The sequence below is a fragment of the Chlamydotis macqueenii genome, chromosome 16 (assembly GCF_036417535.1).
Source record: "Chlamydotis macqueenii isolate bChlMac1 chromosome 16, bChlMac1.mat, whole genome shotgun sequence".
Lineage (NCBI taxonomy): Eukaryota > Metazoa > Chordata > Aves > Otidiformes > Otididae > Chlamydotis > Chlamydotis macqueenii.
Window position 1 is genome coordinate 1,679,029 of NC_141571.1, and position 27,666 is coordinate 1,706,694.

General features: G+C 48.0%; 1 protein-coding gene across 1 annotated transcript; it reads left to right on the top strand.

Annotated features, from left to right (window-relative positions):
* Positions 1 to 1,012: 1,012 nt before the first annotated feature.
* Positions 1,013 to 27,666, top strand: SACK1C (scaffolding CK1 anchoring protein C). Its single transcript, XM_086760785.1, has 4 exons — positions 1,013 to 1,567; positions 8,265 to 8,432; positions 12,798 to 12,922; positions 26,300 to 27,666. Exons 1-4 carry the CDS (start codon positions 1,013 to 1,015, stop codon positions 27,231 to 27,233), a joined length of 1,782 nt encoding a protein of 593 aa, XP_086616911.1. The 3' UTR covers positions 27,234 to 27,666.

Consider the following 27,666-nt stretch of genomic DNA (forward strand, 5'->3'; position numbering starts at 1 on the left):
CCGATTAGATCAGCTGTCCAGCCAGTTCTCCCTTCGCTGGTTAGCCTCTGTGGAGCTGGGTAGCTCCAGGGTAAGTGAGCTGAATGGGGCGGGGGCAGTGTGGTGCGTTCCTAACACACTTTTACATCACATATCGATGTTCTCCAAAAATAGCTCCATGATGCTTTTGGGAAGCTGGAGTTAGCTAATCCCAAAATACACAGCACGTGGACAGTATCGTCATTCACATAGCGCCGCACTCTGAACTTTGAGTGTCCCTTCCTGGCAGGATTTCCAGGGAGATGCTAAAAGAGCACAGGAGCTATTGCTCTGGCCTGTGGTCTCCAATGACATGAGCCGTGCTACGATTCCTGCTGTGCTTCGAACAAACACTGTGACCCTGTGATACCAAAAAAGACGATGTTTTGGCTTCTTTGCCAGGTATCAAGGCTGGGCTCCCAAGTAATGCTAAGGAGGTGCGTTAGCCATGGTTCAGGGAGGAATAAGCTTTTTGGCCAAGTCTGATTACCCACTTGAGATATTTGTATTTCATTATAACTGACACTGAGAAGCATGTTTGATTTGGAACAAATTTCAAGCAGGAACAAGTTTCAGCATCTGCATTTCCACTGTGCGCACAGTGAGGGACAAAACAGGTTAGAGCCTGCTTGGCCAAGGGTGGGGACCTTTCAGCAAGGAAAGGGAGGGCAGTACATTAATCAGTTACAAGGAAAGGGAAGGAGCAGCTTGAAGAGCTGATCTTCCTCCCCTTGCAAAAGGGAAACTCCAAGCACCAAGCATCAGGCGTGTATGAGGAAGCCAAGTGAGGGAGCTGAGGAAGGCCAGCTCCTCCCCCAGTGTGGGAGGCTGTACCTGGTGATTAACTCCCAAGAGGAGGAGTGGAGCTCATGCTGAGTCCTGAAGGAACCTGTTGGGAGGAGCTCAGGAGTGGAAGAGGGCCAGAAAAGACCTGGAGTCGGACAGACGGCTAATCCAGCTGGAGAGGCACTTCTTAGCATCAACAGCTCCGGTCATGTTCAACTACCTAGCAGTAGAGGTGAGACCCCAGTTCCACCGCAGCTATGGGGGCCAGCAAGGGGTGTCTGGGCCACTGAAGAGCCGCCTAGAGCAGCTGAAGAAGCCGTGGTGGAGGGAGCCCACCCCGCTGGTGCTCCAGCACAGTGAAACAGCCAGGCTTGCCATAGACGCCTTTCTTGAGCAGGGGGAACGTGGCTACCTGAGTGCCATTGCTGAGGAACGGGAGCTGCCTTTTCTTTCCACCCTGGACATGGAGTATATGAGCCATCAGAGAAACCAAAGCTTTCCAGATCCCAGTGCAATGAAAGACAAAGAGGCTGACCCTGGCGATGCGGACACTGGAGACAGGTCTTCCCTCAACTCTGAGCTAACCTCTGGCACCTACTTTCCGCTCATGTCTGATGTACACCCTCCAGAGCTGGAGCTGGGGTGGCCGGGGATGCCGCTCCTCACGGTGTCTGGCCAGACTCAAGCCACTGTGATTTTCCAAAGAAACAAGGCTAACAGCATTAAGGACTTGCTCCGGTCTCTGATCAGCCGAGCACGGACGGTACGTATAGAGCTGCAGCCCTCGAGTGGGTCTTGTGCCACAGCGCCCGAGTCCCAGCGGCTGGTCCCACAGCTGTGCCCCACACGCTGCGGGCTGTTGCTGCTCTCTAGCTGTCTGGCGTGATGTGATTGCTTTTTCTCTAGCAGATCTGTAACTGTTCCTGCTCCTTTCCTTTCCTGTAATTTCTTTCCGCCTGGGATTTCATGTCACGCAGGCAGTGCCCTTTCAGGCGCTCTGCGTCTGTTTGCGGGTATGCAGAGCACGGCGCCAAAGCCTGGAGCGAGTGAGCGGCCGGGCACGCAGCCGTAAGGCTCAGCTGTCCTCGGTGTGCGGCAGTCAGCCCTCCTGCCCTCTGCCAGGGAGCTCGCACGGCCAGGGCTCTTCTTGAATCTTGGGCACCAGGTTAAGCAGGACAAGAGGACACCACTGGTGAGTTGCTGTGGGAGAACACGGGGCCTGAGTAAACTTGTGGGACTGAAAACCCTTGCCTGTGGTTTGAAGGAGGTTAGAATACATCATCGTGCTTCCAGACTTGGTGTCTGTGCCTTTCTGAGGATGGGTAAGATCGGCCCGTTTTGCCCTATGGCACAGTTTCTGCCAGCCTTCGGGTGTCATACACACTGCAGGACTATGATAGCAATGCACCACACACAATCCTGGCGTGAATTTCCGCACTAAATTGTGCTCCTGCTTGGTTCTTTTTACTTTGCCACTGTGCCGTGTTCTAAAGCAACAGCTCGGACAGCTGCCTCGGACACATTTTCAGCGTTTATTTACTTTGTCTCTTTATGGTTCTTCTCATCTGTTCCATGTTAGTTTCCTTTTGAAGGGTTTCATTTCAATAGCGTGGCAATAGTGAGTACACTTTCAGTGCAAAGTTCACGTTTAACCAGTCAGCTTATAGGCAATTTCTCTTATCGCTCCAGTAGTTTCTGATTTAACTTTACCGTCACTCCTTAAATTCGTTACTACCTAGTGAAGAAAGTGGGAGATAAAGAATTGTTAGGCTTGAGCTTCAGCTGTGTCAAGACCGCAAGCTGTTTCCAGGCAGAGTGGGCTGCAGCGTTCCCTGCTGTCACCGTCTGCAGAGCTGGGCAAACCAAGTTCCCATGGCCCCAGCAGATGGACCTGGGGCCATGCGGCAGCTCGGGTTGATGGTGTTGTGATGCTGCATGGCAAAGAACCACGTATCACTGAAATTTGGGCGTGATGTGGGGTAAATGGGGATCTTTTTTCTTTTGTCCAGAAGAAGACCGTTTTGCCACGTAAGCTACTGCTCAGTTGTAAGCAGCCAATGCTGAATGCCTGACCTTCTCTTGCACCTTTGCAGGCAAATACGGGCAGCTTTGTCCAGGAAGTAAGGGACAAAAAGCTTTGTTTGTCCTTGCAGGCAGCTGATTTACGATATCTTAAATGATCTGAAAAGTTCTATGACACTCACTGCATCCTTTTCAGCAGTGGGAATTAAGGCATAGGCATGGCAGAATGCCCAGGGTAAACGACTACCGAGAAGTGTCCTCTTGGCACTTAGCATGCGTCCCGGATCTCTGACGGTATCGTGATCCTTCAAACCACATGAAACACATCTTGCTGCTTTCTCAGTTCACAGGAACGTCTCTGCTGCTGCAGGGAGGTTCTCCAGGCAGTAGGTGCTTTTTTGTACTTTAAGTACATTTTGAGCTTTTTACTTTTCTGTCTTGGCTTGACGAAGCAGTGACGATCTTCAGCCCTTTATGCTCAAGGTGGAGGTTTTCACCCAGTGTTTCTGACTGTTGCATGAAATGTGAGAATGAGTTTTCAACCATCTTACTGGTTTATTACTGGGGTTTTACGGGCTTCTGCGTTAACAGGTCTGGCCAGTGCTTCCCACGATTGGGCCCTTGGCTGACGGCAGTTCCAGCTCATTCGGTTACACATCTTTAAGTAGTTACTGAGTCACTTTGCTCATCAAACCATCCAAAAGGATGTTACCTGCATGCCTTTTAATGACAAAAGAGCAACCAGAGGGAAAAGCATCTCTTGCTTGAAGTGCCAGTAGCAACTGTGGAGAACCGCTTGCTTTTTTGCTTTTCAATGACTGTTTCTGCATCTCAGATATCTTCCCCACTGGGCATTAAGCTCTCATCAAACACCCCTCCTTCAGAGCGTTTCTCCTCCCGTGTGCCGACAGCTAACGTAGAAGGGGATACAGAGCTGGTGGGATGTGGGAAAGATGTTGAGGTCCCGGAATGCTTTTTCTGGGTCCTGTAGACAGGAAGGCGTGTGTCTTGAAATGTTGTTTGCTGCTTTCTCCTGGACAGTCACACAGAACAGCACCAGCTGACAGATTTTGCAAGAGTATGTTTGTACTGACAAATCAGCAAAACGGGCATTTGTGTTATTGGTGCCTCTTGCTGGTGCAATTTGTCTTGCCACTTTGCTGTATTTAGCCAGCTGTCTTTGAAGATGTATTTTCAGATTTGAGCTTTTCTCTTTGCAGACATAAGAAGATGCAGCGCAGCCACACCTTAGCCTTCATTTGATAATGCTGTTACAATTTTACTTTTGCTGGATGAGCTCCAATGTATTTTGAACTGTCCATGCTTCTTCTGCCTCTCTTGTACAACTCTGGCGCTGGCTGCGCATCTGCATTTACACGCGATGGTAGAAAGGGTCCCTGATGGTCCTCCAGAGAAGCAATGTGTCGCTTCAAATGGCAACTCTACGGTAATGACCAAAACCTCACTGCTATTGGCAAATACCAGTAAAACCAGCTGTGCCGGTTAGAAACCAGACAGATGGCAACCCCAGTGGGGTGCTGGCAAGTGCTGTAATTCCCAAAGTGATGACTGCAGTAATTGCTGAATTGTGAATTTCCAGAAGTGGTGTAAGAAATGTCATGATTTAACCCTACAATGGCAAGGTGTGAATTTTCTAGAGCCTGTGGGGCAGGCTGTGCCGTGGACTTGGAGGCCATGATCAGTATCGTGAGGAACAGGAATGCTCTGGGCCAGCCCCAGCCTTGCAGCTCCCACCACTGAAACCAAGGGACTGGAGGCACTGGACGTACATTCCTTAGGTTTGTAAGGCCAGATCGACATAAATGGCCAAGGCTTTGAAAGGTGAGACATGAGTTGTCCTGAGCCTGAATTGGAGATGGAGCTTAGGTACCTGACTTCCACTGCTTTACAGAGCTGTTGGAAATTATCTCTGGGGCTTTAGACCTCACTTTTGTGACAATACGTTCTTAGCAGGCTTCAAGGAGAAGACTTCCAGGGTCTTCTTCCCCCAAAACTTCTAGGCTTTGGGGTTGAGCTGATGTTACTGTGAGAGCTGCCTGCTTTGCTTACTGAGAGGATATGGTGACCCGAGCGGCCCTTATGGTTGTCCTGTGGCACCCCTGCTCAGAAGGAGCTGCCCCACCATGGGCCCTGCATCTGTGGCAAGGCACAGCCTCCTCTCTCTCCCCACTGCAGTGCTCCTCCCTCAAGCTGTGGTGCACGTGGGGCTGCCAGCCTTCTTCCCTGACATCAGCTGTGGGTGCTTGCCAGCACCATGAGGAGCAACTCTGCCCAAATCCCTCCAGTGAAGGGGTCGCATGTCAGGAGGCCATGAGTAGAGCCATAGCCTGTCCCACCTCCTGATGCCAAGCAACGGCCTGCTTTGGAAAACATGAGTCTGACTATCACACAGGGCTCCACCCAGCTTGCACAAGCTGGTGTCCCGCTGCCTGGGGCGCTTGCTCCTGCGCTGATGCCAGAGCCCTGCCGAGAGGCTGCCGGGAGATGCAGATCTGCCTGGCAGCCAGCTGCATCCAGCCCAGAGCACTGGGTGCCATGGGTGATTCTGCCATGTGCAGCCGTGCTACGGGCTGCTCAGCCCCATCCCTCTCACAGCGAGCACTGCAGACTGGCAGTGCTGTTTGGGGGGCAAGTAACAGCCCCAGACTCTGCCAGAGCCTGTGGGCACAGGTAGAGAAATGCAAGATGGTGCGGACCTTCTGTGCACACTAGGCGCAAGCAAGGCGTCTGAGCATGTGGGGTCTGGGGACAAAAGAGCATCAGTCTCTCTTGACTCCATCATATTGACTCCCCAAGCCAAGTTTAGATTGTCTCCAGGGCCAAGCCTGCCTCAGACTTAAGCTTGGGATGAGCTGGAATATCGTGAGGCAAGTGTGGCTGAGAGGGACTTGCCTGAGGCTTTACGCAAGGTTGGGGCTATATTTTTTCCTGATGCTTCATCAGAGGATGAGTGGCCCATCAAAGTAATTTCGCTAAATTGCCTTTGGTCTTTGGCTGAAGGCCAATGTGGAAAGACATGGTGAAGTCCTGCTTTTCTATGTGGGTCTCAGCAGTACCTAATGTTGACAGCCCAGCAGCAACATTGATTTGGGAAGTTGAAGGACATCCAAGGACAGTGATACTTGCAGCTCCTCTACTCTTTTCTGAAGCGATTCCAGGTCAGGCCCATGAATGTGATTCAGCCTGATCCTATTTAAAGCCTGAACCTCTGTGCACGTAAAAGTGAACTCTTTGAAGAGGAGCAGTGAGCAGAAGTGGCAGAGGAAAGCTCACCCTACGTGGTCTGCTCCACAGGGTGGTTTGGGCTATGGCGAGCTGCGTTCATGGCCATGCTCCAGCACATGCAGAGGAGGGGTTTGAAAACAGAATTCCCACCTCCTCACGGGGTGCGCTTTGCCGTGCGTTTTGTGTGCAAGGTGTAGTGCAGGGCACAAACGTTGGGTAAAGTAGGCCATGGGAGCTCTGCTCCAAAACTCTCTGCTCTTTGGGTCATCCTTGTTTGAGCGTCCTCTGCTAGGTGCAGAAACTCAGAATCAGTTACGCACACAACTGCCCACTACCAAACAGTTACCGATTTACTGCTAAGATATGGTGAAGGCTGGGACTGAAGTACTTCACCAGTACTTCCGTTATTTTTTCCGCTTTTGAAATGAAGCCGGCCTGTTGGTAAAGCGCTCACTGCTTTACCTTTTCCAGTGCCCCCGTGCATTGCCGTTGTTCATGAGTTCTCAGTATTAACTGTCAGTGGTTCAAAGTCTAAGTCACTGCATTGCTCTGCAAGCCCCCTCAGCTGAAGTGTGTGACAAACCATCCAGCTCGGCCAGTGCTCTCCTGCTTGTTCCTTACTTCTCCAAGATGTCCCCTGATTCCTGTCACTGATGGTAACGGCCAACACATGGGTCCCAGCAGTCCCTTTGTGCTGCAAATCATGGCTGCCTTGGTGGTGTCTGCTGGCAGCCTCACTCTGTGAGGAGCAGCGGAACAGCTTCTTCAGTCACATCTTCATCTATTTATGGTTCATTTTCCTTGATCCGTTGTTCTGGTTGCAGGTCATACTGTACTTTGAATCTTCTAGTTCTGGGTGAACTCACTTGTAGTAGGTACTTGTCATGCCCTACCTTCCCTTTTCTGTATTTTCCTTCCAGTTTTTGGAGAATTCACTTAGCTAAGATAGTCTGCTGCTTCCCATCCCATCTCCACAGTGGGGTGGGTTGCGATGGCCTTCCTCAATCTCATTCTTTAAAGAGCTAGCAGTTCTACTTAAAATTACTTTCCTTTTAAAAATACCTCCTTTGGAGACATTATCTTTCAAGTCTTTAGTTTATTGAGACAGATTTTCTTGATTTTTTTTTTAATAATATTAATGTTATTTCTTCTTCCTACTGTTAGGTTGGGGCTGTTCAGCCTGGAGAAGAGGAGGCTCTGAGTAGACCTTACAGCAGCCTCCCAGTGCCTAAAGGGGGCTGCAGGAAAGATGGGGAGAGACTCTTCAGCAGGGCCTGGTGTGACAGGATGAGGGGAAACGGTTTCAAAATAGAGGGAGGCAGATTTAGGTTGGATATTAGGAAGAAACTTTTTTATGCTGAGGGTGGTGAAGCACTGGCCCAGGTTGCCCAGAGAGGCGGTGGATGCCCCATCCCTGGAAACATTCCAGGCCAGGTTGGCCGGGGCTCTGAGCAACCTGATCTGGTTGGAGATGTCCCTGCTCCTTGCAGGGGGGTTGAACTGGGAGGGCTTTGAAGGTCCCTTCCCACCCAAACCGTTCTGTGATTCTATGATAACTGTCACTTGCGTCCTGGGCTGCGTTAGCAGGAGTGCTGCCAGCAGGGAAAGGGAAGGGATGCTTCCCACACGCGTTATTCTACGATTTTGTCTAGTCGCCCCGAGGATGTAATATTGGAACAAGAACATGTACATACCTGTTCGAGATACTTTCTCCCTTACCTGGTGGTGTGTCCTTCCCAAAAAAAAAAAGATATTTCTTTACATTAATACACTAGTCATCTGTGGAGTCTCTCATACCAATTGAATGATTATTTGGGTCAGTCTCAGCTCTTCCATTTATGTGCTCTATTTCTGGCGTATTTGCTTAAGACAATACATACTTGTTGCATCAGTGATATTCAGAGTTTGTGCACCTCCCTTTCAGCTGTTTCTTTCTGTGAAGGACAGATGAGAAAGGAGGTAGCTGGACGGGGAATGTCTTCATAGTCATTAAAGGTGTTTTTATTTGTGGTGGTGGGGTCAGAGCTGTCAAACACAAAGGTCCAGGAGCAGTCTCCACTCACGTGGCCTCAGATGCTCAGTAACTCAGGAGGTCTGAGTACTTAATTCACAGTTTAAAGCACAATTCACTTGGGCATGACGTTTCAACAGTCTCTTGGTTTTCTTCCCCCCACCTCTCTTCTCTTGGCTAGGTGATAGCAATTGTGATGGATCTGTTTACAGACATGGAAATACTGTGTGACCTGCTGGAGGCCTCAAGCAGACGGCACGTCCCCGTTTACCTGATCCTGGATGAGGAGTACTTGAAGCATTTTGTGGAAATGTGCAATAAAATGGCTCTTACGCAGGACAGCTTCCCAGTAAGTTTTCAGTCACACACTGGATATGATAAACAGGTCTTGGAATCGATAAAAACCACATACCCTTTGTTCTGCTCCCTCTTCCTAGTCACTAGGACCTATGCCTTCTCCCACTGTCCCAGGCTAAGAGACCACGGTTGGCTGGTCTAGGAAACTGAGATCTGTCTGGAAGCACAGGGGAAGGAATGGTAGAGCCTCCCAGTCCCTTACCTTGATTTTTTGTTGTCCTCATTTCAGTTTTACACTCAAGAAATCTGAAGTCAAGGCCAATAAGATGCAGTGGCTGGGCTAGTGCAGATGGGCAGACAGAGGCAGACCAGAAAACTTGGGTTCATCTGGACCTGTATCATCTCCTTTCCTTGTCCCCTCTCAGCCCTTGCAGAATTGCAAGAGTTAAATTGCTCATGGTTCGGATCCCTGAGCGCAGTTTAGGTTCCGGCCAGAGCTGCTGCAGTGCAATAGCTGGATGTGGAGGGAAGCAGTGAGTCCCTTCAGATGTCCTGGTGCAAAACCTACCATTTCCTCCCAGCCCTGCCTTGGTGTAACATCACATGTCCAAAATCTCATGTCAGGATCTGCCTTTAGGCTTTGCGATTCAGTTGTGGGCTCCCGAGGGCTTTGTGAAGAGCCTGATTCCCTGCGCAGTGGGGTGCCCGTCAGCAGTGGTGTGCGGTGCCCAGAGCAGACAAACAATAACAATTAAAGTGCCAGAGCGCCAAGCTCTCCTTGGAACTTGCAGGCTCGGAAATGCACCCCAGTATTTTGCTGCTCCCCATACAGCCTTTCTGACTGCTACCTGTCAAGGGAAGCTGGTTTTTTGTTGTTATCTGTTAGTCCTGCAAGGGCAGCAGTCCCAGCTGTGCTCCTTCACTGGATTCCCTGCAGGACTGATTCTCTTCCCGCCACCAGTTTCATAGATTTTCCCTTCATCTTGGTGGGGAATGCTTGGAAGTTGTCCAGTTACCTCAAAACCATTCTTAACTAAAATACAGGCTAGGGAAAATGCAAAAATAATAGTTTACAGCATTCAAAAGAGATGCGGTTACAAATGTCTTAATTTCCCCTCATTTTTAGCCTGCCTACCCAAAGATTAATTTAGAGGCTTCCTTCTTCCCCCATGTTGGTGATAGAATCATAGAATGGTTAGGGTTGGAAGGGACCTTCTGTCCTTTCTTCCATCTCACAAGCCACACTAATTTCACTCTGCCTCTTGAGGTGGCAGCTGTTAGCAGAAGCTGCTGCGTGCTGGAGCATGTTTGCTTTCACAAACAACTGCATCACTGAAGTCACCTGGTGGATCTAGATAAATTCCATCTCTCCAAAATTTATTTTATTTGCTTCTTATCCAAGAGCCTGCCCATTGTTTTTAATTATAATGAGGATGAGTTTGCATCCATGGCGATGTCTACATCTCTTTGTTAGACCTGATGTCATGTCTTGTGCGTGAATGGCTAATTAACACTTGCCTCCCCCGTTCAGTGACTCATCGACAGGCCTCGGTGTGAAATGCCTCTTGAGCATGCTTGATACTCACATCTAAGTGGAATGAGCGTAAATATTTTATTCCTGGCTCTGAGTTGTGACAGGATGTGATGGTAAATCTCCATTTGGAATAATTGATGACAATTTGGGGTTTAATGGGGAACTTGGGTGCACTGCCCCTCCAGCATGTTACTTCTGAGAACATTGTGTGAGCACACTAGTGTCAAATCCTGGTGCTGAACATCAGCGAGTCCTGCAGTGATGCATCAAGCATTGGCAGCAGTCACAGCAGAAGACTCAACTGTTGGATTTTTTTTCAAATAGCCACCTGCTAAACCGAAATCTACTGTCTAAATCAAGTGAGACTGGCACCTGGCAAGCTGGCTTTCCTGCAAGGCTGCAGATTCTCATCTTGTTTGGACAATTCAGGGCCTGGATTGCCAGGGGGAAGAAGAGGATGGAAAAAATGAGCAAGATATCAGAAACTCACCCAGCCTTGGAAAGGATAAGAGGGAGTGAAGAAATACTGTGGCAACAAATCTATGGGATATCCCTTATTTGAAGTGGTTTTAATTTCCGGGGGGGGCAGAGAGAGGAAGCTCCTCCAGTGAGAACTGTTATTACTAATAAATAATAATAAGAAAAAAAAATATCTCTGTTGATTGGCAACAGGATTAAGTGAACACCTCCCCAAGCATCCAGCTTATCTTGCTCTATATCAGCAACTTGTGGTGGCGTTTTAGAGCATCACAGGTTAATGCAAGTTGGTCGGGACCTCAGGAAGTCATCAAGTCCAACCTCCTGCTCCAAGCAGAGTCACCTGTGAGGTCAGACGTGATTGCTAAGGACCTTAACCTGGTCTAGTCTTGAAAATCTCCAAGCATGGAGACTGCACAACCTCTCTGGGTAACTGGTTCCAATGCATAACTGTCCTTATGGGGAAAAGTCACAGGTGACAGATGAGGACGTGTTCTGGGACCCACGAAGGCAACAAGTGAGACCTGCAGGGCAAAGATTGTGAAGCTTCAGCTCTGTCCCTGCTAAAAGTTTCCATGAACTCAAGAGAGGACTGGACAAGTACTTGGAGAAGAGGTCCAGGGGGACTTCCCACTAAGACAAACCACAAGAGGCTCAGGAAATCCCCCAAGCAGAAGACAGTCAGCAGCAATATTAGGGGGCAGCATCATAAATGATTTCCTTCTTCCTGCTCTTCCCCAGCTGCCATTGCCCACTGCGAGAGAGAGACTGTGGGGTCGGATGCCCCTGGTCTGGAGGAGATGCTGCTGTTACCAAGCCCTGAGGGCAACGGTGCTCCTTGGGTGGGCAGGGAGACTTCCTCAAGCACAACATGAAAATCCAGCCTTTCCCACCTGGCTGCGATGAGCTCCCCGGCAGATGTTTCCGGGAAGCCCACCTCCTGCCCACAGGGACTCTGACGGAAGAGGAAAGCCGTCAGGAATGGAGTCGCCTGCCGCAGGGTGACTGCCTCCTGCTCCTCACACCCGAGGCACAACTTCTGTGCCGTGAACCCCACGTGAGGCCAGAGACTGGGTGAGCCGGTCCCTGGCTGCGTGGAGGCAGCCTGGGGAGTTAGGCATGCTCAACCTGCCCAGGAGGAGGAGGAGGAGCAGAAGGGGGCGCAGCGATGCCCGGGCGGCAGGGACGTGGATCTGCGCCCTGCCGAGAACATCTGTAGGCAAACCACAGCTATTCGTGCTCGTCTTTTTTCTGCGGTGCTGGCTGTCACAAGCTGCTGTGTCTGAAATCTGCTGCTGGCGGAGTGAAGGCGGCCACCTCCACCAGCAGCACCTGCCGGCTGTGGGCAGCACCCACCTCGGCAGGAGGCAAGATGGCCCCGGTGGCGTCTGGCACCTACCAGCTGCCGCAGGTCTTCGTCTTTTGCGGGGCTGATGCTGAGCAGGGATGAGCTGCCCACAAAGGGGCCAGACGCAGGTGGGGACAGTTTGTGACGGCTCCTGGTGTGCCAAAGCCACGGCATGTGGCAGCGACACTGGCTTGCGGGGGCCATAAGGGGCGATCTGGCAGGGCAGCGGAGGTGCAGCCTTAGGGATGCTCATTTTCATACGAGATATTTGGCGCTGTGTTGTATAGACCAGACCAGTAACTGTTCCCAGTGACTCTTCTCCTTTTCTGCCTTCCTCAACTGAGGTGCCAATTACTTTTATTATGGCCAAAAATCTCCCGTTACAAAAAAGGCCCCAGTGGATACCGGGAGCCTTATCTCCCATTTTGTACTGACAGTTTCACAGCTGAAGTTGTATCAGAGAAGTTCTTTACAGTCTTTAAATCAGATCAGGATCAGATCTGTTTCACGTAAGTACAGCAGCTGAAAATTTTAATATGATTTTAAAATATACTGATAAAAGACAATTCTGAACCTGTAGACTTACTTTTCTGCAAATCTTTTTATTCGGCGATATTTTGGTTTTAAGAAGCCTGTCGCTGTATAAAATTCGATTGATTAGAAACTGGCTAGTTGCTATGAGCCAAAATTTGGTTGAAATGCAGAGCTGTCAGCTAGTATGGTTAGTTGGATATTATCAATAATCTGGAAAAAATTGTGTACTCTTACATACTTCAGAAATGATCTGTCGGCTTATACGATCCTCCAAGTTTTTTTTCAAACCAGCATTTGTACCTAAGTGCAACTTGTTAATATTTGTTGGTATTTTTATCTTACAGAATCAGACAGTGTGACAAAATACTTAGTATGTAGAAGCCAAGAAATACTTCATGCCTTGCTGCATTGTGCCTCTGGGAGCAGAGCTTCTGGTTGAGGGAGCCCATCAGTGACGCACGAGAGACCATCTCAGTTTCGTTCAGTACGTGCACCCCTACCAGCTCTGCTTTCTTTGCTTTCAGAACATGCGCGTAAGATGTCTGAGCGGAGACACGTACTACAGCAAAGCAGGCAAGAAATTTGTGGGCCAGGTTCTGGAGAAGTTTGTCCTGATTGATTGTGACCAAGTTCTTGCTGGTACATACAGGTAAGAAAAAGTAGCAACTACTGTGACAAAGACTGGTGACATCGAGAAAATATTCACTACCAAAATACTGAATAATGTAACTCTCATTTTTTTTCCTCCATTATAATGATACACTGTTTCGCCTCTTAATTTCCCCTTATAAATGTCAGGTTTCATTTTGGTGCTTTACCTTCTTCTGCTCCATCCTCTCGCTCTTACCTCGCTGTTTGGCGTTAACTGCTTGTCTGCCAATGTTGACACTTCCTGGACACATCTGTCTATGGGTATTGCTTCATTTCTTAAAAGTGTCGAAAATGCTCAACCTAGCCTGGATTCTGCCTCCAGCTGGTGCTGTTTAGGAAGAGCAGCCCAAACTGCTGTCTGTGGTCCATCCCTCTTGTCCTCCCACAGCAGTCGTTGCACACACGCGTCCCTACTGCCTGCCTGCGTACCTGTCCTGTACCTATTGTCTGTGAATTTGCCCTAACTCATTGTCCTGAATAAAACTTCTACCAATTTCATGACGTGCCCCTAGTTCTAGTCCTGCAGTTTGGTAAAATTGCTGTCCTACATTCAGATAAGTCATTGCTTTCACAGTTTTGAAGGCTCCATCCTACCCCCGCTCCCTGCCCTTCTCTAAAGTGAAGACCGCAGCCTTTTCGGTCTTTCCTTGTACGGCAGCTGCTGCGTCCCTCAGTCACGTTAGTTATCTTTTTCTGCACCCTTTCTAACCTCACTGTGTCCTTCTTGAGATGCAGAGATCAGACCTGCATGCAGCCCCCAAGATATGGCTACACCAAGGTGTTACAGAGGGTCAAAATGATGCCCTCTGCTTTCCTACTATCACCCTTGCTGACAGTGGCCAACACTCATTGCAATTTTAGCTGCCATTGCACACTGAGCTGGTGATTTCAGAGAACTGCTGACAATGATTCTGAGCTCCTTCCTGAGCTGTTCCAGGTTCAGCGTCGTACAGGCCTGATATAGATAATTTTTTCCTTACGGATACACCACATTTTCCTACACTGAAGTTCACCTGCCACATATAGAATCATAGAATCACAGAACGGTTTGGGTGGGAAGGGACCTTCAAAGATCATCCAGTCCAACCCCCCTGCAAGGAGCAGGGCCATCTCCAACCAGATCAGGTTGCTCACAGCCCCGTCCAACCTGGCCTGGAATGTTTCCAGGGATGGGGCCTCCACCACCTCTCTGGGCAACCTGGGCCACTGCTCCACCACCCTCAGGGTAAAAATTTTTTTCCTAATATCCAATCTAAATCTGCCTCCCTCTATTTTAAAACCATTTCCCCTCATCCTGTCACACCAGGCCCTGCTGAAGAGTCTCTCCCCATCTTTCCTGCAGCCCCCTTTAGGCAGTGGGAGGCTGCTGTAAGGTCTCCTCAGAGCCTCCTCTTCTCCAGGCTGAACAGCCCCAGCTCTCTCAGCCTGGCCTCACAGCAGAGGTGTCCACTTGCTCAGTTCTGTGAGATCTTTCTGGATTTCCTTGCCTTCAGTGAGGTATTCAACCACCTGAGAGTATTGAGGATCCTCTCCAAAGCTGGGGATTTCACTGCACCCCTCCATGCCTGAGGTCATGGTTAAGATGAAAACCAGTCCCAGCACCAGTCTCTGTGGCCTCACTGCTGGCTCTTGCCCATGCTGAAAAATGACCATTAAGCCCGGCCCTTTGCACCCCCTGCTTTCACCAGCTCTCAGTACATAAGAAGACCTTTCCTCCATGCTTATGGTAACTTAGTTTCTTAAAAGGCTTTGGTGTAGAACCTTGTCAAAAGCTATTTGAAAACTCAGAAATACATAGCTGACTGGTTCCTTTATCCGTGTGCTCACTGGCTTCCTCACCAAACTCTGGCAGATCTGTGAGGCGGGGCTTGCCTTTACAGTGGCCCTGTTGACCTTTTTCCAAGAGGCTGTGCTTCTCCATGCCATCAGTAATCTTGTTCTTCACAGCGCGCTCTGCCATGTCCCAGGGTGGAGATCAGCTCCAGTCGTACTGGGCTGCAAGATTACATCCAGAGTCTTCTCCGTAGATGGGATCATACTGGAAACCTCCAGGTCCTCAGCAAAGCAGTCTTTGCAGTGACCCTGGTACACAGGAGTGAAACCTCGGTGTCACCAGCATTAGCAACCAGCATTAGCAATGGATGCAAAAAAAATTCATTGAGGTCTTGCCATCACTGAATGCCCCTTTTGACCCACAGGTCTCAAATGGGCCCACCAATTTCTTAACTGCCAGCACAGCAATTTTAAACAACCTACAAGCCGTAGTCATCTTGGGTTTTCTGGGCTGCTCCTTTTCAGCCCTTTTTGACATTCCTGCATTTTTACCTAGTTGCCTTTCTTGAAATGGAATATCCACGTGCTGCATTGATGTAGATTGCTCTGTTCCCACTACAGAGTTAAAACTGTTGTGAGCGTTATTACAAATAGGCTCTTCTACCTCTGCAACCAGGTCTTATGCATCATTCCAGACCACATCCTGAATAGCATCTTTTCTTGTGGGTCAAAGAATTTAGGCTAGTTAATTCCAGCAAGTAATCATTTATTGCTTCAAAAAAGTTTTTCCCAACAGCTCATCCCCGTGAAGCATTAACCTGGTATGTATGTGAGTGGATGAAATCTCCCACTATTACTGCCTATTCTGATTGCAGCCTCTGTAATCTCAGTCACCAGTGTCTGATCACCGTCACTGTTCTGACCAGAGGGCTGGCAGTACTGTTCTTCTACTGTATTTTTATTGTGAGACTCTGAGTTTTCCACCTACAGATCTTTCCCACAGTATTTTCACGCTGTTCCACGTCATATGGTCCTTCACAAACTGTGCAGCTCCCCAGGACAGACTGTTCTGATATTTCTGTGAATTTGGTGTCCTGGCAATACTTTATTCTCCTTCCCCCAGGTCTCCTTGAACACTGCTCTCCCTCTCCCAGCACATGCTGGACCCTCCATCTACCAGTGTCCTCCTCCGTGCTGTAGCTCCAAGCTGCACCTTCTCCTCTGCTTCTGCCTTCATCATCTCGGAGTGTGAAGCCTCACCTTATCAAACTCTGGCAGCGAAAACAGAAGTACCCAATGTAAACTGGTTATGTAGAGTCTATATAAACAATATGGAGAGCAGTGTCTGGTGGCGTTTTGACCATCCTGAGACATGTATCTAAGAACAACGGCGTGAATCGCTGCCTGGAAACATCTGTCCATCTCCATTGACTGCAGTGGGGGGATGAGATAACTGAGACCACTCATTTTTGAGTGGCTAAAAGCATGTGTCAGCTGGATTGGACTCCGTGGCTGGAGGAACACCTTATTTCCCTGTGGCCCAGGGTCAGCGTATTGCTTAAAATGCAGATTTGATTCTCTGGCTCAGCTCCTCCCTCTGCTGTTCTGGGGCAGAGATTCGGGCCTGTGATGTGGTCTCTTCCTACAGATCACTGTATAGCTGAAACCTCTCGAGTTCTGGAAGAGAATTATTGTGTTGAATAGGGTCTTCCATCTGATTCTCTGCTGTCCCAGTAAGCACGTGATGTTCTGGACTAAAACAAACAGTCTTTCTTTCTTTGTGGAATTTTTTAAAGAGCGGTCAGAAGCTCTTTATTCCACAGGATAAAGTCGGAAAGTCTGCTACTGGGAGTACTGCAGCCCAGTACTCTACCTGGAATAGCAGATATTTAGATTACTCTCTCCACAGATGGGAAAGCCCGATTCAAAGGATGACAATACTTACTGAGTAAAGTCAAAGATCCCAAAGACCCAGAGGGGATCCAGGAGTGTCTTGGGATGATACAGGAAAGAGGGTAAAAGTGTTCTTACCCAGTGGCAGGTTTTACATTTCAACAGGCTTGTCTGCAAGGAACAGAGGCTTCAGAACCTCCAGGGCTGTATGTTGCATGTGCTTCTTCATGTTCAATTTGCCCTAGGAGACTGTTTCCCACCATGGCTGGCCTCTGTGATACCCTCTGGCAATGGGTTATGCAGTTTAATTTATGTTTTGTGCGAAGAAGTGATCCGTTGTATTTACATTGGACCCACTGCCAAGTAATTATATTGATGCCCCTGAATTGCCATCACCTGGGCACAGTAGATCACTGTCTCCTATTTACTTTCTTGACTGCATCCATTATTTTGTCTTCCTTCATTATAATCCCTCATGTGAATAATCTGTTCTCCAGCTGAAGTATCCTCGACTGTTCAGTCATTTCTTGTGCAGGAGAACTCCTTTAATCATAACATCTTGTCTTTCGTGAGATGAATTGACCAGAACTGCATGAATTGGTCAAGAGATCTCCACCCACTACACTTCAGCACTGTGCTGTAATAGTGACTTCTGTCTTTTTCTCTGTTCCCATTCTGGCAGGTCCTCGTCTGCTGTTTGCCTTTTTGACTAGTGCTAAACACCAAAGTGGTCATTGTTTTGAACTGTCCATGGGAACCCTGACCTGTTTCCTAAGTGTTAATAACTGAGAACTCATCAATGTGCAGAGATTGTCAGGGGTTTTGCAGCAGTTTGAATTTATTGACTTTTATTTTTTGTCTTATCATTTTGTCACTTACTCAGCCCATACCATAAGATCCTCTTGCAACTTGTTAATCAAGAGTTTTCTTTTGCCCACCCACGATAATTGTGTCAGGAGCTCTGACATGGCCTGTTTCTACCATTTTTCAGGTCTTTTCTGAACACGTTGAACAGCAACGATCCCAGCACAAAACTTGTGGGATTCCAGTGGGTAAATTAAAACTGTTGCTAGAATTTGTATCCCATCTTTAATTGGCTGTTACTCCTCGGGAAGACCTTCCTTTGTGCTCCATGATCACTTAATTTTTCTAAGAGTCCTCACTGAATGACCATGTCAAAATCTCTTTGAAAACTGAAGTATCCAACGTCAAGTAGATCATACGCATCTGTGTGCCTCCTGCCTCCTTCAAAGAACTGCAAGAGGCTTTTGAGGCATGGCTTCCTTCCACGAAAATATGCTGAGTCATCAGCATTATGATTATAGTTATTTATACATCTAATAATTTTACTCTCTGTTTGCTTTGACCAGTTTGTTCAGGATGGAAATAAGACTGGCTGGTTTGTAGTTTCCAGGAGCTCTTTAAAAGGGTCACATTTACTACTTTCAATTCCTCTGCTACTCTATTCAATATTAAATGAAAGGTTATTCACTGGTTAATAATTGGAAAATTGCTGACTTCCAGTTTTTGAAGGCTGTTTACTTTAATGTTTTCCTTTAATGTGCCTTTTAAGTATGGTGACTTTTTGGATGTTTTAAAATGTCTTTATTTTGATAGGTACATTTTCGCTGGGACTCTAATACAGGATCTTTGAACAATCTTCATGCTGCCTCAAGCATTGAACCTTTCTGGTTACTATTTTAAACGTCTTTTTAATAGCATTCTTCACTTTCTTTTTTAAGTGAAGTATTCCCTTTATGGATTATTTCAGTCCTGAAAGAATATTTGATATGGGTATGTCATGGTTATTTTTTTGCCCAGTGGCAAAAAGAAACTTTCTGAACTCGCAATATTGTTTCTCCAAAAAGCAGTTATTTATAGTGCCTAAAATGTAGTTTATGCAGCTCTTCTAGTAATGGCCCCCATTCCACGTGGCTATAACTGAATCTCCCTTTATTGCTCTGCTTTCTGCCTCCTCAGCCGCTCAGCACTTCCTTAGCGTAGCGTATTTACCACCCGCATTCTGCTCAGAAAGTTCACAGTATAGGCCTAATACTATTTTTCCTGTTTGGGAATGGAATTTTAATCCAACAGGAATATATTTTATTTGTTGATATATCATTTACTTTATTTGACTTTTTTTTTTTTAGACGTGTTTTGCTGCTGCCTCAGCAACATATCCTCTGTTTGTCATTTCTGCATGATTTCTGCCCTTGCAGTTATACTGTTCCTTGATTTTCTTCTACCCAGTAAGTTTCTCAGATGCCTCTTGTGTTAGTCATCAGGCAATATCAGACTGTACGGCCTACACATCCCAGCTTTGCTCCAGATTCCAGTTTAAAGCCTCCCTGTATCTTCTGCATTGTACTGTGCAGCTGCCAAGTTTCATGTAAGTTAAGATGGAATCCAGCTTTCTTTATAGAATCACTATGTTCCTGCAGTTTGCCATTTCCTTATGATTCTACCATCCTTCCCCAACGTAATCTCCATAACCATGTCTTGAAATGCTCTCTTACTTCTCTGTCCCATTCTAAGCATGGAAGAGGGAGCATTTTATAAGGCTACCAATAAAATCCTGATCTTTTTTTAGATTCCTACTTACGTGCTTTTATTTTTCCCCCGAGCTCATCCTATCTCTTTTTCTGTTAATGGGACTGCACAGACATTGGACCAGTGGCTTCTTCATAGTGCTCCATAACTTAGATTCAAATATCTCTGCTGTCCTTCATCCCAGCGAGCAACTCACTCTTCATTCCCTGTGGACACCGACAATTTAGTACCTCCCATAGAGCTCGGTTTGTGCAGCCTGGAGACGGGCAGCACGCTGACCGTCAGTTGTCTCTTTTCCAGACTCAACATCTCCTGTTCCTCCGAGGACTCAAGTCAAATGAAAGGATTACACATGTCTTGTAGGCCACAATGTAGCTCATGCACCCCCAGGATGTTTTCTTTTTTTCCGCAACCCTTTGACACTACAGACGCTTTTTTTGCTTACGACATACGCCAGCCCTCAGTGCTGCTGCCTGCTCATTCTGCAGCCTCTATTTGTGCACCTGCCTGGAACGTATTTTCTTTGAATATTTTCCTGTTAAACTGCATCAGTTTTTTTCAGAACCTTTTTCAAACTCTGCTCTGAGCAGTCCCTCTCCGTTGGGTATGATTTGTGAGTTTGATGAGTGTACACTCCCATTATTTAGGCTGCTTAAGAAGATACTGGGTAGCACCGGAGCCAAGATGCTATGTCCCTCTAGAGTTTCAACACATCCTTCGATGCTGACAGCGAACCCAGATGTCTCGTCTCTCTGCATCCTCTCTTGCAGAGAAGTATTTTCCTGCTCTATCCTTGACATTCAATGTCTTTTAATGCTTCAGCTGTAAGAGGAGACTCTTTTCTCCTCAAATGCATGCTCACATCATGCCTGAAATCCATTTTTAGTCTCTAGTTACATCTCTAGCCATCAGATTGTCCCTTCTATGAGCCCTGTGTGCAGCAGTACATGCATGCAGCTGGAGTAGTACACATCCTGACATTTTCAGATGGAACCCCGTATGCTCATGCTACTGTTCTCTATGCTGACATTTTTTGATGGTTTTTGTAAAAGCCCTCCTTATTTTCCAAAATACTCATTCCAAGCTGAACTCATTCTGAGATATGGCTGCCTACTGGTATGAATCAGGCACGTTTTTGGAGAGTCTTCTGAATATGGGATCCAGGCTCACTGCTCTTATCTTAAACAACTGTAGGCAAAGTAGTTTAGACCCCTCAGCTCTTATGTGTTTATTGATTAAATATTTATCTGTGTTTTCCATCTTTAATATTATATTTCCTCTAAATGAAGACAGGGAGGAAAACAAGGTCCACTGAGATATCTAGGAAAAGCAATAATCTAAAATCCTAAATATAATAACATATCTAGTTATTTAGTATTATACTGGGTACTAGAAGAAAATGTATGTTTCTCTGAGCACTTACAACAGAGTGAAAGATATGAAGACATTTACTAATGCAGCAGATGAGGGGAGCCTAAGGGCAAATAGGGCTGGAGCTAAACAGGATCTTGAACAGGAAAACCAGATCCAACATTTGCCAGGTTAGAGAAAAGAGATGGTATTGTCAGCCCGAAAGGGAGTTACATGGCAGTTTGAGTTGCCTTAGAGGAGATTAAATTTCTCAGCCCAAAATGGAAGATGGTCAAAGTACAGGTATATGTCCTGCCACCAGCACAGAGAGGAAGGAGCTCACTGTTTGCTATACTGTAGTGAAACTAAAGATTTGGGGTTGAAGCCAACACAACAACTGAAACTGAGAAATGAGAGGAGACAGTTGAGAGGATTACAAAATCTCTGCACCTGTCAGTACAGAGGAGGAAAAAACTAAGTGCATAAGTGTTTGGCCGTGGCCAGGTAAAGGTACGGGGGTTTGAAGCTGGAGGAGACTTGGAATTTCTTGAAAAGAAAGGCGCTCATACTCTCAGGTATCCATGTCCCAAGCAAGAGGAAGGAGCTTTTAAGAGTGAGTTCCAGATCTATCTCAATGAACAGTCACCTCAGGAAAGAAACCATAATTAAGCAGAAAGTGAGTGCAGAGGGGATGGCAAGCACAGTGTACCAGCGAGGAAAGCCCAGGCTGGTAGCCGTAGTGAGCACTGCCAGCAGATACGTTCTGTAAACCCTGCAGAGCACACCAGAGCGAGGAGGAGGGAGTCCCCGGGGGTATAAATACAAAGTGAATCTGGAAGAAAGACACGAGGCATGCTGCTGTAAGGATGAATAAGAGTTAACTGAGATGGGATGCCCAAGTGCGTACATTGCACTGTTTTTAATCAAAATGAAGATGAAAAATGAGGGGTGGAAATTATTTCAAGTGCATTGGAAGCAAGCTTAAAGAGCTTACTACAATAATGTCAGATGATTGTCATCAAAGAAAATGTCACTTGAAATTAAAGGTCTAGCAATGAGTGTTACATAGTATCTACGCTTAGCAGTGAGCAAAAATGATGCACCAAAGCTTGTATTGGCATACAGAAAGAAAAGAATGCCTTTGACAGCCAAAGTGACAGAAAAGCAATAAACATGAGTAAGAGAAACTACTGAAAGAAACAAAAATCCTTCTGCTGTAAATTGGCATCTCGTCAGCTGGAAACAGCTGTGGCAGAGGAGCTGAGTGTGAGAAACTGCAAAGCACCTGCGCAGCTCTGCTGTAGGATGGCCACGGCAAGCCCAGAGGAACCAACCCTGCTGTGGAAAATGCTGCTGAGAATGAGACCGGCGGCGGTTCTGCAGGGTGCCCTTGCCACTCCTGCTCGACCCACGCCAGGGCAGCCGGGCAGGGGATGCAGGCCAGGCAGGTGTGTCCCACCTCCCAGGTGGTGCTGGAACTCCATCTCCTGGCCAAAGGCTGAGCTGCACAGGTTCCTGGAGGGTTCCTGCTCCAGGAGAGTCTGAACGCTCCCTGCAGCGCTGCCTCCAGCTCTGGAGCCCCCAGCATCAGAAGGACATGGAGTTGTTGGAGAGGGTCCAGAGGAGGCCACGCAGATGATGAGAGGGCTGGAGCAGCTCTGCTGTGAGGCCAGGCTGAGAGAGCTGGGGCTGTTCAGCCTGGAGCAGAGGAGGCTCCGAGGAGACCTTACAGCAGCCTCCCAGTGCCTAAAGGGGGCTGCAGGAAAGGTGGGGAGAGACTCTTCAGCAGGGCCTGGTGTGACAGGATGAGGGGTGATGGTTTTAAAACAGAGGGAGGTAGATTTAGATTGGATATTAGGAAAAAATTTTTTACACTGAGAGTTGTAGAGCACTGGCCCAGGTTGCCCAGAGAGGTGGTGGATGCCCCATCCCTGGAAACATTCCAGGCCAGGTTGGACGGGCCTGTGAGCAACCTGATCTGGTTGGAGATGTCCCTGCTCCTGGCAGGGGGGTTGGAGTGGGTGGGCTTTAATGGTCCCTTCCCACCCAAACCATTCTGTGATTCTATGAAAGCAAGGCAAGGAAGGGATCCTATCCTACAGCGATCCTTTCCCACACTTCTGTCATTTGTACCCCGGGGTGATTCGGAGCTGGATATGGGAGCTCTGTGTGCAGCAGTTTGTTATGGAAAAAATAATGGCAGGAAAATCCTACCATTTCTAGCACCTCACATGAACTTTTAGCATCCACAGTGGCCTGCAGCAAGGAGCCACGTCCACAGCCTGCCTGTGTGTTGTGAGCAACCTCCCGCTCTTCTGATAACCAAGGCCCTTCGAAGTGAGAGAGAACACATCCTGGTTCGCAGTTGAGCTGTTTCATCCTTGCGTTCCCTCGGCACTCTTGGGTTAGCGTTACCTGGTCCTGCCAATTTGTTGCTATCTGCTTTGTTGCTGTGTTTTCTAATATCTTCTACAGGGATTTCAGCATGAGGCTGATCCTCCCTTATGTCCTGTGTAACGGTGAGCTCAGGGCAGAGATCAACCCAAGCTGCTGTACAATAAACACGGATGCAGAGGAATTATCTGAGCACTCCTCTTACACATGGACCCCGTGCTGTCCCCGCAGAGAGCTGAATATTATTTCTTGGGCCTTTTGCAATGTGTGACCCAACCTTTTTGAAAGATGGGCTTTCTGGTCTTAATAGCTTCTCTTCTCTCATTCAGCCATCCCAGCTATTTTCTGGGTTTTTTTCCCCTCCTGTCTCTCTCTGAAGTTGTATGCATTTGCTTTAAGCCTTGAGTATGGTATTTCTGAATACTCTTCATGCCACCCACAAAGGTTTTTCACTCCTGTCCTATTTCCTCATTTTTACTTAATTTACCTGTTTTGATATTAAGCAGGAGAGTGTGGATCTTTTCCTTTTACGTTGCTCTTTAAGGGGTGTGTACGTTGAGTTTAAGTTTACTGCTTCAGAACAACCTGGTGAACCATAACAACTGCACAGCGCTCAGGAACAAGCCACAAGCTGCTTTTCCTGCTAAAAGTTCCCAGATAGCTGTCTTGTGAAACAAACATTGATGAGGTCTCAAAACATAATGCCAGTATCTTATCCTGAAATGACACTTACTTGGGAAGAATTGGAGTCTCCCATTACAATTGCTCTCCTGTTGTTTCTGTGATTTCATCCTGCTCTTGTCAAAGTCAGTATCTCGCTTTAGCAGCTGATAATGCAGCCCTGAGCGGGTACTTCCATCTGTGAGGGTTCTGTTTGATTTAACACACTTGATCTGCTAATCAGGTTTGAATAAAAGCAGTAGCTGATGACTGGGATGAGCAGGAGCCTGGGCAGTCTGCTCTGTAAGAGGATCTTCCCTGTTTAATCTAGGAAAATGAAGACTGGGAAGAGAAATGTGGTCACTATCTGTAGATATGTGAGGGGAGAGCTAATCAAGTTACAGTTTTGGCACAAACAACAGGTAGGGTTAAACAGACAAGCAAAATATGCAGAGTGGCAATTAGCAAAAATTTTTCCCCAGTTGGGGCAAAACCTAATTTGTTTTAAGGTGGAACGTAAAAAGCTCCCAGAAAAGATCCCAAGACGTCGTACTGTGAGAGCAGGGACTGGACTCGCTGAGCAAAGGACTTGTGAACTTCTAACGCCGTGCATCTCTTAACTGGGTGGCAAGGAAAAGATGGAAGGAGGCTGGGGAATCTCACAGCAATACTTGCGGAAAACATCATCAGCCTTCCTGTCCCAAGGTATTCCTGTGGGGCTCTGGAGACCTCTGCTCCTCCAGGCAGTGCCCAGGATCTCTGTTCCTCACCCTCTTGCCTGCCTGAGCGGCTCCTTCATGTCCATGACGTGTTGCAGACGTTAGGGACATGAGAACGTAGCTCCTGCCGAGGCAGGGGAAGAGGCCGGGAGACCAAGATGTGTCAGTACCCTCCCAAACTGTCTGCTGGCCCTCTGTGGGAGGTGTGGTTGCAGTGTACTGTGCTGGCCAAGAAAGTGCCGTGCTGATCTAGAAAGTCTGCTGCAAAAGTCTTTCTGCTGGGCAGAAAGAGCCCTTCAGTGCCCCGTGCTTCGTGTCTCGTTGTCCCGTAGCCACACCATCTCCAGACACCGGGAGCACTCCGTGGCACTGCCTGCTCGATACAAACCACACAGATCCTAGTATCCCCCTGCACGGACTGACCAGCCTGTCCACAAATGGTGAGCTGGTACTCTCCAGGACACGGACAGGATGGGGAATGGGAAACAATGGTTCCTTTCTTATGGGCAGAGACTGCTGGCAAGGGGAAGCTGGACAAGAAAAGGCCTGAAACGTGCTGCTGGGAGGGACGGTTGCTGCAGGGAGTAGTTGCTGCTCTACGTCCCTCATATGGCTAAGGAAAACCGGCTGATATTTCTTGTTCACTGTTTATATTTTCATATGGTTCTGTCGTAGTTCAGCCCCGATCGGGACCAGACTACACAGTCTCTCTCTCGCTCCCCCCACCCTCCAAGAGAATAGGAGGACATGATATAAGAAAAACGGCTCAAGGTTTGAGATAAGGACAGGGAGAAATCCTTAAAGTTAACGTTACAGGCAAAACAGACTCGACTTGGGGGAAAACACTCATTTATTTCTAAAACTAGCAGGAGAATGAGACAGGGAACAAGATAACCTACCCCCACCCCTCCCTCTTCCCAAGCTTAACATTATCTATACTACCTCCCCTCCCAAGCGGCACGGGGTGGGGAGAAAGGGAATGAGGGCTGTGGTTAGTTCATCATGCGTTGTTTTATGCAGCTGTATCATCGTTGGGGGAAGAACTCCTCACATTCCTCCCCTGCTCCATCGTGGGGTCCCTCCCATGGGCCACAGTCCTCCGTGAAACTGCTCTGGCGTGGGTCATCTCTTCCACGGGGTGCAGTCCCTCTAGAACAGCTGTCCCAGCAGGCCCTCCACGGGCCACAGTCTCCTTCAGGCCTCTACCTGTTCCGGCGTGGGGTCCTCCACAGGCTGCAGGTGGATCTCTGCCCCTCCGTGGACCTCCATGGGCTGCAGGGGGACAACCTGCTCCACCATGGTCTTCACCACGAGTTGCAGAGGAATCTTGGCCAGGAGCCGCGTTACTCCTCCCCCTCCTTCTGAACTGACCTTGGCATCTGCAGCCGTTCCTCACAACAGGCTGGCAGACGCCTCTCAGGATCCTTTTTACATCTTATTCACTTCAACTGCTCAACTCCTCTCCACTCCTTGCAGCCAGGCCGGGCCGAGTTGGGCCCAGTCGGCTGCCCGGCGGGAGGCCAGAGGGTGAGGCCTGCAAGGCCCACAAGGCTCACACCTCCCCCTCTCTGCCCCTGCTCAGCTTCTTCACATCTTTTCTCCTTTTTTTTTTCCTGTTTTCCCCTACTTAAATACGTTATCGCAGAGGCATTATCACGGGACATTCTGCTACCAATTGGCTCAGCCTTGGCCAGCAGCAGGTCCACCCTAGGCCCGGCTGAGTCCACTGAACAAAGGGGAGCGACTTCTAGCCGTTTCCTACAGAAGCTGCCACCTTAGGCCCCCCTCACTAACAAAACCAGAACAGGTTCATTACATCACTGAGCTGAAATTAAATTATCATTTTGGGTTGTTCTTTTATAATTATGTCATGAGTACGTTCATCTCTATAAGTAATCTCAGACTGCCATACTTCAGATGAAGTTTTAATGACGTAAACTGGGTAGCAATGCATCACTGGAATGTTAAAATCAATGCTAGGTATCTTGGCACTCTGTGAACTAAAGTTACATGTGGGTTTTTTTTCTTTTTCACAGTTTCACCTGGCTTTGCAGCCAAGTCCACACCAGCCTGGCGACTCATTTCCGAGGTCAAATTGTTGCAGAGTTTGACAAGGAATTCCAGTACTTGTATGCAGAGTCCAGAGCAGTGACCAGCTTCTGTGTGCCAGATCCTGGAACATGCCCCTCTTCTCAGAATACCTCAAAAGCTGCCAACTCCCTTTTGAAACCCCCACTGGTGAATGATGCTGAAACCTCGAGCCCCTCCAGCAGCCTTTCCAATGTAAGCATCAGAAGCATAAAAATGTCTCCCTTTCTGAAGAACTCTAGCTGCAATGTGCACCAGGAAAAGCAAGATTCAAGCTCTGATCCAGGGAATAGGAAGGGGAGGGAAGACACATCTCTGAAGCCCACTTGCCCTAAGCAGCAAGGAGAACCACCAGACTCACCGAACAGTCCTCCAAATAAACCCACCCCAGCCTTGTATCACAAACCAAATCTCCTGACAGCAAGGACATTCTTGCAGCTGGAGTCTTCCCCTGCCCTGAGCTCCCATAGACCCGGTTACCAAGGGGACGATAAGGCCAACAGCAGCCATGGCTCCCCACTGAGACAGGAGCCACCCTTTTTGGAGGGTGCCAGTAGCAATGGGACAGTCATGAAGCAGAAAGGGCCTGCTCCTCCCTCCAGGGAACAGACAGCAGAAAATGATAACGCTTTTTATGGGATGGAAAAAAGACAGAGTCCCGGACAAGGAAAATTGGACCTGCTATCCCCCTACAGCCAGCTAAAACGAGATAAAAAGCCTGCAGTGCCTTGCTACGATAAACTCACTGAGGACACGCTGATGGAAAGGAACAGCGCCTACGGGGCTGAGAAGAGAATGACGCTCGGGCACAGTAAGCTGGATCTGATCACCAAGTACAACAAGTTAAAATCCAAACATATACACAGCCGGTTCGAACTCTGAGCTGGGCCTCGAGGTGTCCTTTGGTCTTATTTTCAAGTGATTGTTTTTCCCCACCAATCACCGTATCTGGGGCTTGAAATCAAGATATGGGTGGCTAATTAGTCTTGTTCCTATTAAAAGCTGTCTGTGCTGTTTCTGATACGTGCAGATGACGGATTCAGATGAGGTTAGCAAGTACAGTTTCAATTACGAGATCACAGCAGGAGAGAGAAAATGACATAAACATGATCCACACCTCTGCGTTCTTTTTACCCGTTTGGGAAAGAACCATTACCCCCAAACCCACTGCTACAGCTGGAAACTGTTTGGCCAGTGAGGTCTTCAGGGTGAACTCGGGTTCTCTCTGTACTAAGCAGTTCTTCTCCCTGTATCCGTGTGCTGAAAATGAAATGGGCAAAGGCAGGGTAATGTTAAAAATAAAGGAGCTGTTCTG